The following is a 16094-nucleotide window of genomic DNA, read 5'->3' as shown; positions in this document are numbered from 1 at the left end:
TCTCACAAATCAAAGAAAGTTCGCAGAATAATGCTCTTCATCTAGTATCATCAGAATGCCTTTTTTTTAACAGTATATGAAGATGTCCAAGATTTAAAAGCATTACTTTTCTAACTACATAGTGTGTAAAGAGCAGAGAAATAAGAAAATTCACTTTCTAGAGTAATTTCTACACTGCAATGCTAACAAACATTTTTTAGCAGGTGCAGTAAGAGAAAATATGGAAAATGTATCAAGAGTATAAATGATACCAAATGCCACTGAAAACACTTATGACTCCACTTGCTGTTATTTGTATTAAAAGTATATTCATTCTGTAATATAATTATGCTCTGAAGAATTCAGAAACTTACATTTATATAATTTTATAGTCTTTCATGGGACTATTTAAAGGAACTATCAGACAAAAATATGAAGAGAATGTCTCTTCCATTTTTAATCACCCTCCAAAAAATTAACAAGTTATGCATTGTAAGGCAGTTAAATGAAGAAATCAGAATGAGTGCATAATACAGAGCCCGTTCTAGAAAAGTGATTCAACTAAACACAAATATGGGTTAAGTACTTTCAATACTGTACATACTAAGAATTCCTTCCTACATTACAGAAATATGCATATAGACTAATCTTTACATTGAACAGCTTTTACAGATGAAAACAGCAGTAAAACAGGACAAAACATGAGCTTTGAAAAAGGAAAACAAAGACAAAACTAACACTGACAAAGAGAGGCATAAGATGAAAAATACCAGGTTAGATCTTGCAGTGTAGTATATTTCTTCTGAATCATCCAAAAAATCGCTACTGTCAGGCTGTTCATTAAATAGAGATCAAGAAACTCAAGTTATTAACATTGTGACTGCAAGCCAGGTATACAGAAAGGGAAATTTTCTTGCTAAAAAAAGTTGTTAGTTGAAACCCAAACTATGTTAAGACAGTTCCAGGGATGGGGGTAAAACACAGCTAAGGGTATGGTCACATTACCAAACACTACCAAATCACACCAAAATAATAAATTGTTGTTTATCACCTGAGTTGTGGTAATGAGTGACAAACCGCCTCAGTAAGAGGCAAGAATGTACCAGTTCAACATCTCAGTGCACCACTGACAATAACTCATCATGCTGCAACAGTCCAGTCCTTTGGCTTGTGCACTCATACCCGTAAGTAAATAAGCATAAAGTTTAAGCATGCTTTGGTGAGACAGAAGCAAATGGGTCAGAACTGCTTTAATGAAAAGGGATCCACAATGTTACTGCTGGAGAAAGACAGGCACCTCTTGCTCCCGCTTTCACTTAAAAGACTCCTTCTCCCAGAGCATGTAGATTGTTACAAACTTCTCCCTCTGCCTGCTTTGTGCTAAGACTCTTTGCTACAACATCCATTCTTTGAATAGATCTCGTTTGCATTTGATATGCCAATTTAAACTGTCTGTTGGTTCTATATCTAATGACAGCATATGGTTTTTCTTTGGTCTCTAGATCAAACACCATCATTTTCAAAATCATAGTTCTTTCAAAATCATAGTTCTATCTCGTCTGTAAAGGACACATCAAGTCTGCATGCTTCATTCTGATACAAGCAGCGGAGCAGTTAATTTCCCTTTTCAGAAAGATCCAAACAAACAGTTACAGGTTTTCCTTATAGACAGGGAGATGAGGGAAGTTCTTTGGACGGGTTTCAAATATTCAAACTCTGACAGGAATAGACAATACTAAGATATTTCCTCATCACCAGAACTAATGTGGATCATTCAAGTCCCTTCTTGGAGCAGCAGGAGCTTCTGAGATTCCAAAGTGCAAAAGTCCTGTTTGCTAACACACAAAGTAGGAAAAGGTTTGATTCCTCCCTTCCTACAACACCTGCCAAAGAAGCGCTCTCAAAAGTTTGCTTTAATCCCCTGCAGAAAATCTCTCTCCCCAGTTTAGCAACTCGGATTCCTAAAGTGCAATGAAAACACTTCTCTGCCCCATGAAGTTGTCTGCTCACTGGTTTATATAGTCAGTGACTGAAAAAACAAGAAAGAAATGGAAAACTTATTTTTAAAACTTCAGCTTCTCCATTAACATCTTTTTGCAATTATGATTCTGTGTGTGTAGAAATAAATTTCTTAAGGAGCAAAAGCATTATAATTTGAACTATACAATGCTACCAATCGTTTTTCTTTATAATCCAGACAATGTGACAGGGAAACAAAGATGGGTTAATTTGGAATCAGTTCAAAAATAATTTTGAGGCAATTGATGAGCTTATGGTAGCAACACTGACTTCATGACCATATTTAATAAACGCTTGTATAACTAGGGCTCCTAAATGATGTTGTTATGCAGTTATATCAAGGTCTAAATAACGTATCTGAAATAATTATCTAAGTCCTACGTGTGATTTGGTAAGCTATTCCCCTCTGTCTCGAACAGGCACTAGAAACTGCAGACTACCTGTCCAGACAGATGCTAAGAGCAAGATTATACACAACCTCATACACCCAGAGCCAGCTGACCCACTACCAAAGGACAAGGCAGCAGGAAGGATATTTCAGTACAACTACAGAACAAGGAACTCTGCATCAGAAATCCCGCTCACGTATAGTTTGTAGACTAGAAGAAGTAGTAAGTTCCTAGGTACACACCCTTCCCAAAACCAACTTAGAACAAAGCCAATGTCCCTTCCACCTATGTACTAAGCCAACTTTCTCACCTTAACACCTGCCTTAGAAGAACAAAGAGAACACAGAAGTCTGCAGTAAGGAAGCAAAGGAGTGTCCTTTTTATCCAGGAATGCGAAGAAACTGCTCAAGTGCACACATCTGGAAAGCAACAGTCCCCGTAGAAGAGAGGAAACTACTGCAGTCATGTACGTGAGACAGCACCGATGCCTTTTCCTTCACTGCTTGAGTTCTCATACCCCTTTTACTGATGGGTCCATAGGAGGAAAACATTGGCAATATGCCTTTCCAGAATACATCAACTACCAGACTCAGAATGACTCAGGTGTGATGCAAGGCCACAGAAAGATTGTTTGCATGGGAAAATAACAACCCCACAAAAATCCATTTTTTTTTAAAATGCATCATACTTCTTTCCCAGGCTCTCAATTTTATTATTTCCATTATCAATCATTGTCAATACAAACACAAGGGAGATAAACATTTGAGTATGCACAGTAATTCTACAATTAAAAATAACTCAATAAAAGGAAATGATATACTTGGCAATGAGATATAAAGTATAGAAGAAACAAGACAAAGGGCTGTTGCTTAGCTCATACATCACACCTGGCAGAGTCCACAAATAAGGGTCTTGCTGCATATATGTGGTGGCACCAAAAATCTGGAACCAGTATGTTACTACTTGTCAGAAAAATTGCTACCAAGTTTAGTAGTGCTAAGGAAGTATGTTACACATCTTGGATTTCTTCTCCTCCACAGGTATCTGCAAGGAATAACGTGCAGAGCATAGCCCATGCTGCTTGTTACTCACAAATTCATGATGTGGCTCTGTCTCTTTCCTCAAGGGTGGATCAAATTTTACTTGACCAACTGAAGAGGAGAAAAGGAAAAGAAGAATTTAAGTTGGACTGAATTAGACAAAATTTAGCTCCAAAGGCTAACAAAACAGAAAAAAAACAGTTTCATGAGTGTATCATATCCCCACTGAGGGAAACTTCCAACACATGGACATATGGAACTTGTGCCTGCTAGAAACTAATGGGTACAGGAAGTACTCTTTGATCACAAAGGCAGCACAATCACTGTTTGTCTCACCTGCTCATTAGGACAAGGAAAGCCATTCAGCCAATAGGGCAGTGAAGTGCCCTCTTTAGAGAAGCAATACAGCTGTAATTTACAGAAAAAACATATCCACTCTGTGAATTCACTCTTGGAGCTGTTCTTCTGGAAGACTCACTAGCACTGAAGAGCCTTGAATGAAGTTTGCAGAGAGCTAATCACATCTTCTACTACAACCCTTCTGAAGATACTCGTTTACACTCCTTCCTTCAATTTTAGCTTAAAAGACAACTAAATCTCCAAGTATTTCTCTAATTCAAGCAAATGAGTTACTACAATTGGGGGGATGGAGCCTGCTTTTAGTGGCCAGTGTTCAATCTTCCTCCCTTCCTGATTTGTACATGACTGTTTCAATTCAAAAGCAAAAGCTACAAGATACTAAACTAAGGAAGAAGAAACTTCCTCTGCCATTCTGTTACCCAGCAGAATCTGGCATCACTCCAAATACCCTTGCTGAAGTGGCATATGAAGCTATACCAATCAGCTCTCAGTAGAGCTCAGGTTGCGTCCTGTCCAATTAAGATGAAGCAATAGTGAGATTTGCTGAAGTGTTGACAAAAGGTGTATTCAAATATTTTACACTAATATTTCTTTGCATAGTCATGTATATCCATAAGTGAAACAGTGTATGTTTTTATTTTCCTATTTATCATTTAAAATGTTTCTATATATGCCAGATACCCAGGATACTAGTTGAAATAAGTATCAATGATTATTTTGAGAATATTTCATGTTATCACATTATACATGCTTACAGTTTATTTCAGAGCGTGTCTTTTCTTCTCTCACATTTCTGCTTGTTGAATGAATTCTATGAGGCACTACAAGAGGCTAGAAGAGAAAAATAAACTACTTCAATACCAAAATATACTCACTTGAAACCCAGTATCATGTACCCGTTTTTTAGCGGGTTTCTTTAGCATAATATCAAAAAAGAAAGAAAGAAATCAAGCAGAAGCTAAAAATAAAGATTGCATGTATGTTTCTGTACATTAAAGTTAGAATTATTTGGAGACATTTTATCTATAGAGTGTCTTCAACTTCAGGATAAGGGTTTTTAAAACACTGGATATGAGCAAATAAAGCCAATGCTGGCCAACATTTATCTTTGCTCAGATAACATTTACTTTGTGCGCGCCTTTCTGTTTAAGGGTATTGGTAGTTTCCAAAATAAGCAGCAAGACTAAATCTGACTTACTGGCAGCATCTACTTCGTTTAGATACCTCAGTCATCTTCCCAGCTGCTAACCTAAACTGAATCCTAAAAAGTCATCAGTTAGTTTCTTTAAGTAGATAAGAAGTTAGCCTGAGGTTTTCAGAGCTGAACAGAAATGAGTATTCCTGGTACTCTTGTGCTGTGTGGCAAGAGTAAGGCCATCATCTCTACCAAGTTCATCTTCATATTTATGTTCCACTTTACTTTTTTCCCTGGATTTTCATTTATTTCTCTACAGGATGAAGTGTCATGAACTTTAAAGACTTTCTTTTCTTTGCCCCTGTCGGGTTTTCTCTCTTCTTTCTACAACCACTACCACAGGTTCTCTTAGAAACTGTAACTTAAGGTTTCTTAACGAGAGTACAAGACGAGATGACTGCTGTATACAATCAGGCCCCCAAATTAGCAACATGAATACTAACAGTGCATTCTCAGTACGTCCTCTGCAATGAAATCTTACTCATTAGAAAAAAAAGTTCATTCTCCATGATGTTAGACCAAGTAATTTCTGAAAAGTGAATGTTTGCTATGTTTCTGTGTTAAATATGTGGCAGCAACACAATTTTTAATTAAAGCAATCTGACAATAGTGTCAGAAGTTTGATGTGCTGGTATGTTAGCTTTGCTTTTATATATACACTAATTATAATCTTCACTTGGCAACTTTTGACTATGAAGCAGTGACAGAGTTAGAGAATTTCAACTGCTGTTACTATCACAAAGAGTCACGAATACTCAGCTTATCCTTGAAATATTATCTGAAAGTATTATTTCCCTTCTCCCCTTTCCGTCGCACACTACTTCCTTGCTTTATATCAGGATCCAACACATACGTACATAGTGTTTCACCTCCCATTTATGTTCACTTTGATCTTTTTTGAAACTGAAGAGACTTACAGATTATGGGTATGTATTTTCTCCCACATCTCACAGGCAGTTTGTAGTTTCTCTGATCTGAGCAGCTCACATGCAGGAAGCACACTGAAACCGGCTACCTTTCTTCTTATGACCGCTCATGAAAGCTTCAGTTTTCTGGTTTCTACAGAAATATTGCTTTAACAGCCTTCAGAGCTCTCTATAATCACTGAACAGAGAACTAAAGGATGCCTGATCCTTAGGGCTTATGGTGAGGAGAAGACCCAAGTTCCTCAGTGCTGTCTCCATCAGAAATCAGACACCTTTCTCTTAACACTGATGTGAAAGTCAAGCACATTAAGGAATTTCTTATGTGTTTCACTTTCCTAAATATTTTTAACAGAAAAATTTACTAATTTACACTTTTATTAATTTTTATTGTAATAATTTAGTTGTAATTAAATTTTATTGTAATTAATAATTGCTATTTGCAATTGCTTTTAAAGGTACTGACTAGTTGCTTCTTTTAAGCTTATTTTCCTTTGAAGGCATTTTTAGGCTGGTTTATCCATAGAAAAAGTAAAACACAAGTATGCAATTAATGAATCAATGGCATTTGTGTTGAAAGGATTAAATTTTTTTCACCAAAAACAGATCACCAGTTCGGGGACTATAAACATTTGGAAAGTCTTCACTAACGTACAGTTAAGTACGAGGCCAGGATGCAGTAACAGAGTATCTGTTCTCTCATTTATGGAACACTTTAGGCCTGCGCTGTTTATCATCTTATATAAGGATTCTATTTTTTCCCAGCTGTTAAAGCAGAAAATCAGACACTTTGCCTTCGAGAAAACCATAAATGAAATCAAGTTTCAGAGTATTCTAAGATAGCAAATATAATCTGCAAGAAACACATAGCAAACCATTTGATAAAAACAACTACAGAATTATTCTCTTCTCATAAGAACGTAAATTAGGAACAAAAGAACAAGTTCTACAGAGGTATAAAATGTTTTTTATGAATGCTTTCTTTGCAGATGAATGGAAACATAATTCCACAAAACCAGAAAGCAGAGTGCATGACAGAACTCCAGACTCGAGTAGTTGTCCACATTTACTGTTGCAAAATTGCTGAAGGACAGCAATAAACAGAATTTCAAAGTGCTTACATCTCTTTCTCTTTGAGCTTCTCTCCCCCAAATATAATGTATTTCAGTAAGTGTCTGTACATGTGACAGAGCAGCACAACCAAAAGTAAAAGCAACCCTTGAGACTATTCCCAGATAACAAAACATTCTGTGGCTCAGTAAATCAGAATCATTTAGTTTTGTTGGCAAACTAAAACTTAATCTGATTCTGCTATTAAAACATATTGCTACCTCAGGATCATCATCATCAAAATCATGGTAAGTGGAATGATCAGGATTATTCATTTTATCCAAAAGTTCAATAGCAAGACTTCGATTTAATGGCTGGGTAACAAAAGGATGCTGAAAGACAGAAGGAAAAACACATGTTAAAATTCCAACCACTTATATTAAGCATATTTTAATTTTATAACTTAAAGAAAATCCCATACATAAATTTATACCTGTAGTAACTTTTCAGCTGTAGGTCTTTTTTTAGGATTTTTTGTAAGTGCCATTTTCACAAAATGATGGAAACTATTGGACCTGTAAAATGAAGTGGTAAACATTAGAATCGATTGCCTGGTGAAATACATGATCATTATCTACTGAAACAGAAAAGTACTTACCATTTCATTTTGTCCTTTAATTTAGGAGGCTGGAAGTTGCTTTTTGTCATTAGAAAAAGTGCTCTGAAAAAAACAACAGCATTTCTGTGGTTTAACATTGCAATCAGTACATATACAAGAAGAATCACTAAACACATTATTTAGTTGTTAGAAAGAAGTCCATCAGTTTAAGAGATGCTACCAGGACAACATTATACATTTATGCACCAAAAAGAGTTGTTACAATTTCTACCATGTACATACATAACAATTACAACCTAATACCCTTGCAGTACCCCCAGACACCACAAGTGCACACAGCCACTACTCCATATGGATTATTTAGGAAGATGTATTTACACACCAAGCTTTAACCCCTTACTAACCTCATTGGATGTAGGTCAAACATTGGAGGTTGAAGTTCAGCAAGCTCTATAGCAGTTATTCCAACTGCCCACAGATCACAGAGTTGGTTATAGCCACCTTTTCTTTCTACCGCAGCAACTTCAGGTGCCATCCTAAAGGGTAAAATACATTTTTAGATAAACTTCTCACCACAAATCAAACATTCTTCTGTACGCAGCAGTTTACTACTCTTTTCCCTAAAGCTCTCAATCTATAAGCTCACAGTATATACATGTGGATTTATATACAAACACACACGTGTGTGTAAAAAGTTAGATAATGTAAACATGAAGTTTTCTTCAATCATCTTCTAGTAACTAACAGGCAGTTTCCAAAACGGCTATTTAGCAGTAAGTGGATGAAACCAATCTGTCTCAGATTTTTTTGCAGGCACACAACGAACTACCACTCAACAACCAAAGAGCCTAAGGTATTCAACTACAGTAACACCCAAATAATATCCAAATTCACACGCTGTTCCAGAAAGCGATCAAGTGACTTTGAAGAATTCTAACATAAAAAAGTAACAAAATGTCAGCATTCTTGTATCCCGAAAGCATGAGACCTGAAGACTCACTGTCACCTCTGCACAGAGCTCTCCTTGTTTGTAAAGTCTGCCTTGCTGTATGTCAGAAGACCTCATTTAAGTTAACAAAGTAGTTTCACATCCTCAGGTGACAAAAAATTAACAAACAGAACTGACACATAAATAGGAATACCTAAAGAAAATGATTCATTAGGCATTGCCACATGCTTTGAATGGCCAAAGTGAATTATGGACTTGATTGTCCTACATAGTCATATCAGATGGCAAACGTTAATATTTTTTAGCTTTGAACTGTATTAGTCCAGATCACCTAAAAAGTAGCAGTGGAACTGGAGATTTAACTCAATATAGGTAAGACATTCATCTGTCTTATGACACTTAATGAGTGCTCCTGTAACACAGCAGGCAGCATCTCAAATGATGCATTATTTAAAACACAGACATCCATTATCTGTAGATCTGAAAACATGATGAGGTTTGGTGGTACAAAATATTTGAAGTTTGCATAGTTAAACTATATTTACATAAATTTCTTCAGGAGTTCACAAAACACCCCGCCCTAAATCAAAAAGAAAGGAGTTACCAGGGTAGAGGGGGAACATAGGTTAACTTCAGAAAGACATGGAGGAGGAGCACGAGCATAAACAGCAGGGTTACTAGATCTAGACTCTGCACAACAGTTTTGCCCTTCACTCCTCTCCCATCCAAGCACCATAGCCTTACCTGCCCAGACACTTCTAACGATCACTAAAACCTTCACACTGCCTGTTTCCAACTAAATTTTCTTCTCCACAATCTCAACAATTCTGTTTTATTGCTTCTCCTCTCAAATCTTTGAGAAGCTTTGCAATGAAAAACTGATGCTTTTCATCAGCATTTAACCTATGTAATGCTTCCAAAGTTATTGTCATGTCATTTGAGAAGCCTGGCACAATTTCAAAGTTACACAGTGATACAGGCCAGGACTAAAGTCACCCAGACATCTTAGGAAAGAGAGACACAAACCAAAATCATGACTGATGGGTGTTCGTGTTATTCTGAAAGGGAAATGAATCCATGCCTTGGGTGACTTACACTGCAGAAGAATGCTAAAAATGCTATGTTTGACCATTTCAAGACTGAATACTTGAATGTAGGGTTTTTTTCACTATACCTTGTACCTACAGTGCTGTCAGACAACAGAATATCTTTCTGGGAAACGTGTAACAAAAGCACTATTTTACAGCGAAGAATGTGTGTCATTTACTTCAAGGCGAAAAGGGAAGAACCACTTTCACTACAAAGAGAAGAAAATAAAATGCTGAACTTTAGAAAATGGACTTTCAATTTTTCAGAGCATTAGGGCATTTTCTCTGATACTCAGCTAATTCAGGATTTAATGTAAGTAATACAGATACGATCACTAGAAAGTCTGCCACAGCCTTTAGTGATTAGTCTACCCAGAAAGTGACATAGTATACTTTTATCACAATTTTTCAACAGTATTATATATGTTACTATTATATTAATGGCCGAGTAAAACACAGTTACCAATATGGGGTGCCAATGAATGATTTCCTTTTGGCAATTGTAGCTGTTATCTGTGCAGATACTCCAAAATCAGCTATTAAAAAAGCAAAAACAACAGTTAATAACTGATTTTATGCTGCTAATAGTTAATGAACACAAGTTTGGTTTCTCTACTGTAAGAGTTTCTTACATATATTGGAAATATTTAACAAAAAATAAATAACAAAAGCAAATAATGGAAACTTGGTGTATCTCAGATACCATCTGTCAGCTCCTCTCAGTCACCTGCCAAATATGCAGGCTGCACACAAACAAGCCCCTCATCAACACAAGAAAGCTAGCATAGGAGTCCTAATAGTTACATACAGTGTTTTAATATGATAAAATACGTAATTTAGTATTATCCAAGAAATTGTTTCAGATAACTTTTCAAAGTACATCTCACACTTAAGCACTCTAGATTATTTTATTAAAAATTTATGAAAACCTGTGATTTGATTTTTACCTCCCCCTTACAATACCAGACAGTCTTTTACCTCAGTGCTCTAAAACTACTCCAATTATTCCTCAGACGCTAATTGGATGGTGCAGTTAGATATTACCAGCAAGAGAAGAATTCTGGTATTCACTAATTCCTTAGATGAATCATTACATCATCAAACAAAATGCAGAAGACTGCTTCTTAGAGCACATTAAAATATGTTAATAACACTAAATTGTATTAACTCACCTAATTTTACATGTCCATTATCCGTTAAAAGAATGTTTGCTCCCTTAAAAAAAAGTAAGCATACTTGAATTAAAATATGAAGATTCCTCCGATACCATATTAAAAAAAAAAGTAAGATCTTAAGGCAAACTAAGGGACAAGACAAACCAAGGATTGTGCATTCAAGAAATCTGCAGCCTTACCAAGGTAACATTTATGAAATTAGCAAGTTGCCATTCTGCTATATAAAGAAACTTGGATATACACGGTTTCTCATTAATTTTTAGTTTAGTACTCTTTAGTCTATGGTACTACAGAGCTTCCATTGTATACAAAACTCCTCTCAAAAAGCAGAATATGATGATTTGCCTATGCTGATAACTCCTACTTTTTTCTATTTACACTGACTGAAGGGAAATAGGAACTCTAAAGGTCAAAGCGGAAGTAATTTGATTTTCTTTTCATATGTAGGAGCTGGTTTTGTCTTTTTTGAGATCCATGATAATTATAGCCTTAAGGACCTGCCTTCACATTCAAGTGTTTAGCAAAACTATTTCCATCCTGTTAGTGCTAGATTTGAAGAGTCTGCTGTTGTGTGGCTGTATGTACCACTCACTTCAATAATCAAAACTACCCCAAAGTGGTAGTATCATAGCAGTACCATAAAATTACAACATAAAAGGAGTGAGAACAAACCTGATACGAAGATTGAAACCAGCTCCAAATGTCAGCACTGCTCATAAACTAGATAGAAAGGCAGCATAGATCAGGCTTCAAAAAACCCTATGTTTTTACAGATTATGGCTTTTCACAGAGAAGGAAAAGTCAGGCCTGCAGTAAAATGCAGCTTACTTTGGCAAATGTTGCACAAGTATAGTTAATGAGCTTTACAAATGGAGCTTGGTAAATAGTGTGACAGTCCAGTTAACATGTTCTTGACCTTGTTCACCTTTCAAGACTAACAGGACAGATACTCTAAATATATAACTTAGTTACTGGGGGAAACAAACATAATTCAAGTCAGAAGATCTGCAGATGAAGATAGTATTTTTCCATACTCACGAGAACAGCTTTTTTTTAAAAAAATAATTCTCAGTGTAAGCACTGTAAGCATTTTTTATCAGCAGTTTTGTTTAGAAACAAGTATCTGTGCACTGTATCCTTACAAGCATCATTTTGCATTCTATCAAGTATAATGAAAAGCGTTTAATTTTTGTGTCTAAAGTAATTTTTCATTAAGAAATTATTTTTATGATTGCTCAAAACCTAAATATCCTGCAGTCAATGAGAACAAGCTGGAATCAGGTTGCATTAAGGCATCTACAGTTGAAGCTACTATGTACACTGCATCCCTAGTCTGAAAAAAACCAAACCAACCAAAGCAAACCAACCCCCCCACAACACAAAGTAATTGTCTGAAACTGACAGATTTCCAGGAAGAAGCCTGCAGAGTTTAAGCTGCAGTCTGAGCAAGGAAGAGTTTGGAAAGATAGAGAGTAGGTAGTAAAACTCCAGGGACAGAAAGTCAACAGGAAGCATCAGAAGGAAACTGTAACATAGTGTAAGAGTCTGAACAAGTCGTCTTTGATACAGCTGTGTTGAGATGAAAATTTAAGTAAGTCAGCATTAAGAGCCTGACTTGCGGTACCTTCTCTAATTTTAGCATCAGAGGGAGGGGACAGAAGTAGTCTCCGAGAGCCACACTGAACAGCAGACACTGCCCTGCAATCTGCTCACCAAGAAAAGCTGCATGAAGCTAAAGCAACAGCTCTGCTCACTAGCTGGTTCAAAGAGAAGGGTACCTTGAGCTTCCTGGAAAGGCGTGGGAAAGACCAGACCTTTCCTTTTGCACAGAGCACACCCCTACACCCACCTGAACACATGTTGCTCTGGACACTAGCTGATGTCTAAATTTTACAGCACTGGTCTAAATAACCAACATGTTTGTCTCCAATGAAAAGAACACATTATTTCCATGCATGCATTTTAAAGTAAGGTTATTTTTCTTCCCTTTGGCAGAAAAATTTTATTCTAATAGATAGAAAACCCCTACAGATTTAAAAATATCCCCAAATTGATACATAAGAGTAAAGACTCAGAGGTGATGTAGCCTTTTAAAACCACCAAAATTCCCTTCAGTTTTTACTTACCTTTATATCTCTGTGCATTTTTCCTTTACTGTGAAGATAATACAGTCCCTGCATAAAATATTTAGATAATAATTTAGTCCAATACTTTTCATCTTAATTACTAGGCACATTTAGGATCCAATTTAATCATCTAAATGACTCTGACTGAAGAACATTCTTATATTTCAGTGTATCCGTACTGCATTTGCAAATTCCATATATGTAGTAACATAGTATCTAAAACACAGGATAGATGAGAAGGATACTAGTCACCACATCTACTGTAAGAAAAGCATTCCCTGACCAAGTTTTCCTCTGGACATGGTAACTGTCACCTTTTCAGATGAAGTTAATTACTTTTAAATTGCCTAACAGTCTTCTATTCAGCAGTCAGATCACTGGATGTTAAGTGCAGTTATCTACTATATCATTACACACTTCAGAGAAGTCTAGAAGGCAGCACTTCCGATCTGACACAGGAGTTCAACTCCAATTTGTGGACTTCTGAAGAAGAATTAGTCTGTCTTTATGGGTCTTGATGACAGTACCAAAGCATTTTAGGACTCAATACAAGTTAGAAGCTTCAAGTGTCAATTCTGGAAGAATTCTATGAAACTGAATTTCTGCATGACAGATCACAGAGCATGTTACTTTTGACACTGCAGGCTTATCTCTAAAATTCTCTTCCAGGGGTAAAATGACATGTAAACATCTTCCTCACTCTGCAGTCATGAATCTCCATAAAGACTACATTTTCATGTGAGATACCCATGTCAGATTTTTTTTTTCCAGCTCACGCAGGACATCACAGAGTTGCTTGCAAAAATAAATTAGGATTGTTTTCAATTATCAGCATGTTCATGGATGGTCCTAAACATACCAACAGGAAAAAAATGAGGAAACAACTACTTACATGACTTGGTACTTGAGATTTTCAAGTGAACAACATTGTACAGATAGACAACAGTACCACTGATGATAGAGTTTTGGGGTATTTTTTTGCCAGTTCATGAAAACCTGAATGCAATGCAGCTGAAGTGCTAATCAGTTATGAAATTCAACTCCTTAAATAAACTAAAAAAAGAAAAAAAACCCACTCACAGATGTTTTAAGCTGTTTCTCTGAGGGAAATGATTAATAATACCCAGTTGGTGCAATGGCTTTTCAGAGTCCTCACTGCAGGCATGCATGCAGGCCCAGAAATTGGGTTCGATTTGCTTTTGGTACAGAGCATCGACCTGACCATTGCAAAAGCTGACATTAGCTAGAAGAGTCCCTTGTACACTCCTTGCATTTAAACGTCTGGATGCTCCGCCACAGAAAGCCCAACAACTCACTCATTTTTACCACTGCCCTAGAAGAATCTGAGGTCACCATTTTCAAAACTCAATTGCCTGGAGGCAGGTACTTTAAAGGCCATATTTAAAGGGCCTATATTTTCAGAATCAGTCTCACTGATGCCAACCAAACTGATAGCAAGTGTTTTTTGAAAACAAACCATTTAATGGGCTTCTAAATATGGAGATCAAACACTAACTTTAGGCATTAAGTGAAACTCTGGATTCATGGAAACTGATGGCAAAATTAACCTTGGACAAACTACTTTTATGGATGGACAGATGGCCTATATTCTTATGACTTTTTATTAGGAAAAGTGATTGCTGCATTATAAGCTACAGCAAGAAACTATATATATAATATTTGGTCAGAGTGTTATAAGCATGTATTTAGAGATAACTTTGAAATATACAAAAATGGGTCCATGGATAACACTTAGAAAATACACTGAGTAGTAAGTTTCCTTCTCACAAGCAATTTACACATATTAACCAAGAAATCTTCCCACACAATAAATAATGACTTCATAAATTCCATTGTAGACTATTGAAACACACCTCCGTACTCCGAGAAGATTATGGATTTGATGGATGGACTATTCTGTGGATAAGGAATTGGCTGGATGGTTGTATCCAGAGAGTAGTGGTAAATGGCTCAATGTCTGGATGGAGATCAGTGCCAAGTGATCACCTCCTCAGGGGTCTGTACTAGGACTAGTACTGTATAATATCTTCATCAATGACACAGACAGTGGGATCAAGTGCACCCTCAGCAAATTTGCAGATTACACCAAGCTATGTGGTGCAGTTGATATGCCTGAGAGATGGGATGCCATTCAGAGGGACCTGGACAAGCTCAAGAAGTGGGCTGATGTGAAGCTCATGAGATTCAACAAGGTCAAGGTGCAAGGTCCTGCATCTGGATCAAGGCAACCCCTGGTATCAATACAGGCTGAGGGATGAAGGAGTTGAGAGCAGCCCTGCAGAGAAGGACTTGGGGGTACTGGTGGATGAAAAGCTGGACATGAGCTGACAATGTGTACTCGCAGCCCAGAAAGCCAACTGCATCCTGGGCTGCATCAAAAGCAGCATGGCCAGCAGGTCGAGGGAGGCAATTCTGCCCCTGCACTCTGCTTTGGTCAGACCCCACCTGGAGTGCTGTGTCCAGCTCTGGAGCCCTCAGCACAGAAAGACATGGACCTGTTGGAGTGGGTCCAGAGGAGGCCACGAAAATGATCAGAGGGATGGAACACCTCTCCTATGAGAATAGCCTGAGAGAATTGGGGTTGCTGGAGAAATGAAGGCTCTAGAGAGACCTTATTGCAGCCTTTCAATATTTAGAGGGGGCTTATAAGAAAGATGGGGACAGACCTTTTAGTAGGGCCTGTTATGACAGGACAAGAGATAATGGTTTTAAAGTAGAGGTAGATTTAAAGATTTAGACTAGATATAAGGAAGAACTTCTTTACAATGAGGGTGATTAAACACTGGAACAGGTTTCCAGATAGGTGATAGATGCCCCATCCCTGGAAACATTCAAGGTCAGGCTGGATGGGGCTCTGAGAAACCTGATCTAGTTGAAGATGTCCCTGCTCATTGCAGGGGGGCTGGACTAGATGACCTGTAAAGGTCCCTTCCAACCCAAACCATTCTATGATTCTATAAGAACAAAAGGGCTTAAAAGTTCAAAAACTGAAACATTCCCAGATATCATGTAAGACTTCACTGGAAGGAAAAAAAAGCCATGTCCTCTAAGTCAGAAGTCAGCTGTCTCTGGCACAGCACAGAGAGATGGTAAGTAGTATGCAAGGGAGTTGGCTCAGGGACAGAGCTATCTTGAGAGAGTGTCTGAGACAGGCAGCAGCT

General features: G+C 37.2%; 1 protein-coding gene across 14 annotated transcripts in view; it reads right to left on the bottom strand.

Annotated features, from left to right (window-relative positions):
* Positions 1 to 16094, bottom strand: part of MAP4K3 (mitogen-activated protein kinase kinase kinase kinase 3) — an 82162-nt gene that overhangs the window by 44039 nt on the left and 22029 nt on the right. For 11 of the 14 annotated variants that reach the window (XR_012628325.1, XR_012628324.1, XR_012628323.1 and 8 more), the window contains 10 exons: positions 12913 to 12960; positions 10784 to 10826; positions 10075 to 10147; positions 7979 to 8110; positions 7614 to 7676; positions 7449 to 7530; positions 7237 to 7347; positions 4543 to 4618; positions 3480 to 3538; positions 750 to 812 (listed from right to left, as the gene is read on the bottom strand). Coding sequence is in view for 11 of the 14 variants with exons in the window: in XM_074864200.1 (XP_074720301.1) it covers positions 750 to 812; positions 3480 to 3538; positions 4543 to 4618; positions 7237 to 7347; positions 7449 to 7530; positions 7614 to 7676; positions 7979 to 8110; positions 10075 to 10147; positions 10784 to 10826; positions 12913 to 12960 (750 nt within the window). In the remaining 3 variants the exon portion in view is untranslated. The remainder of the gene's footprint in view (positions 1 to 749; positions 813 to 3479; positions 3539 to 4542; positions 4619 to 7236; positions 7348 to 7448; positions 7531 to 7613; positions 7677 to 7978; positions 8111 to 10074; positions 10148 to 10783; positions 10827 to 12912; positions 12961 to 16094) is intronic. The other 3 variants (XM_074864201.1, XM_074864196.1, XM_074864199.1) reach the window with 1 other exon arrangement.

Source organism: Strix uralensis, chromosome 3 (genome assembly GCF_047716275.1).
Source record: "Strix uralensis isolate ZFMK-TIS-50842 chromosome 3, bStrUra1, whole genome shotgun sequence".
Lineage (NCBI taxonomy): Eukaryota > Metazoa > Chordata > Aves > Strigiformes > Strigidae > Strix > Strix uralensis.
This window is presented reverse-complemented; position numbering and strand designations above follow the sequence as displayed.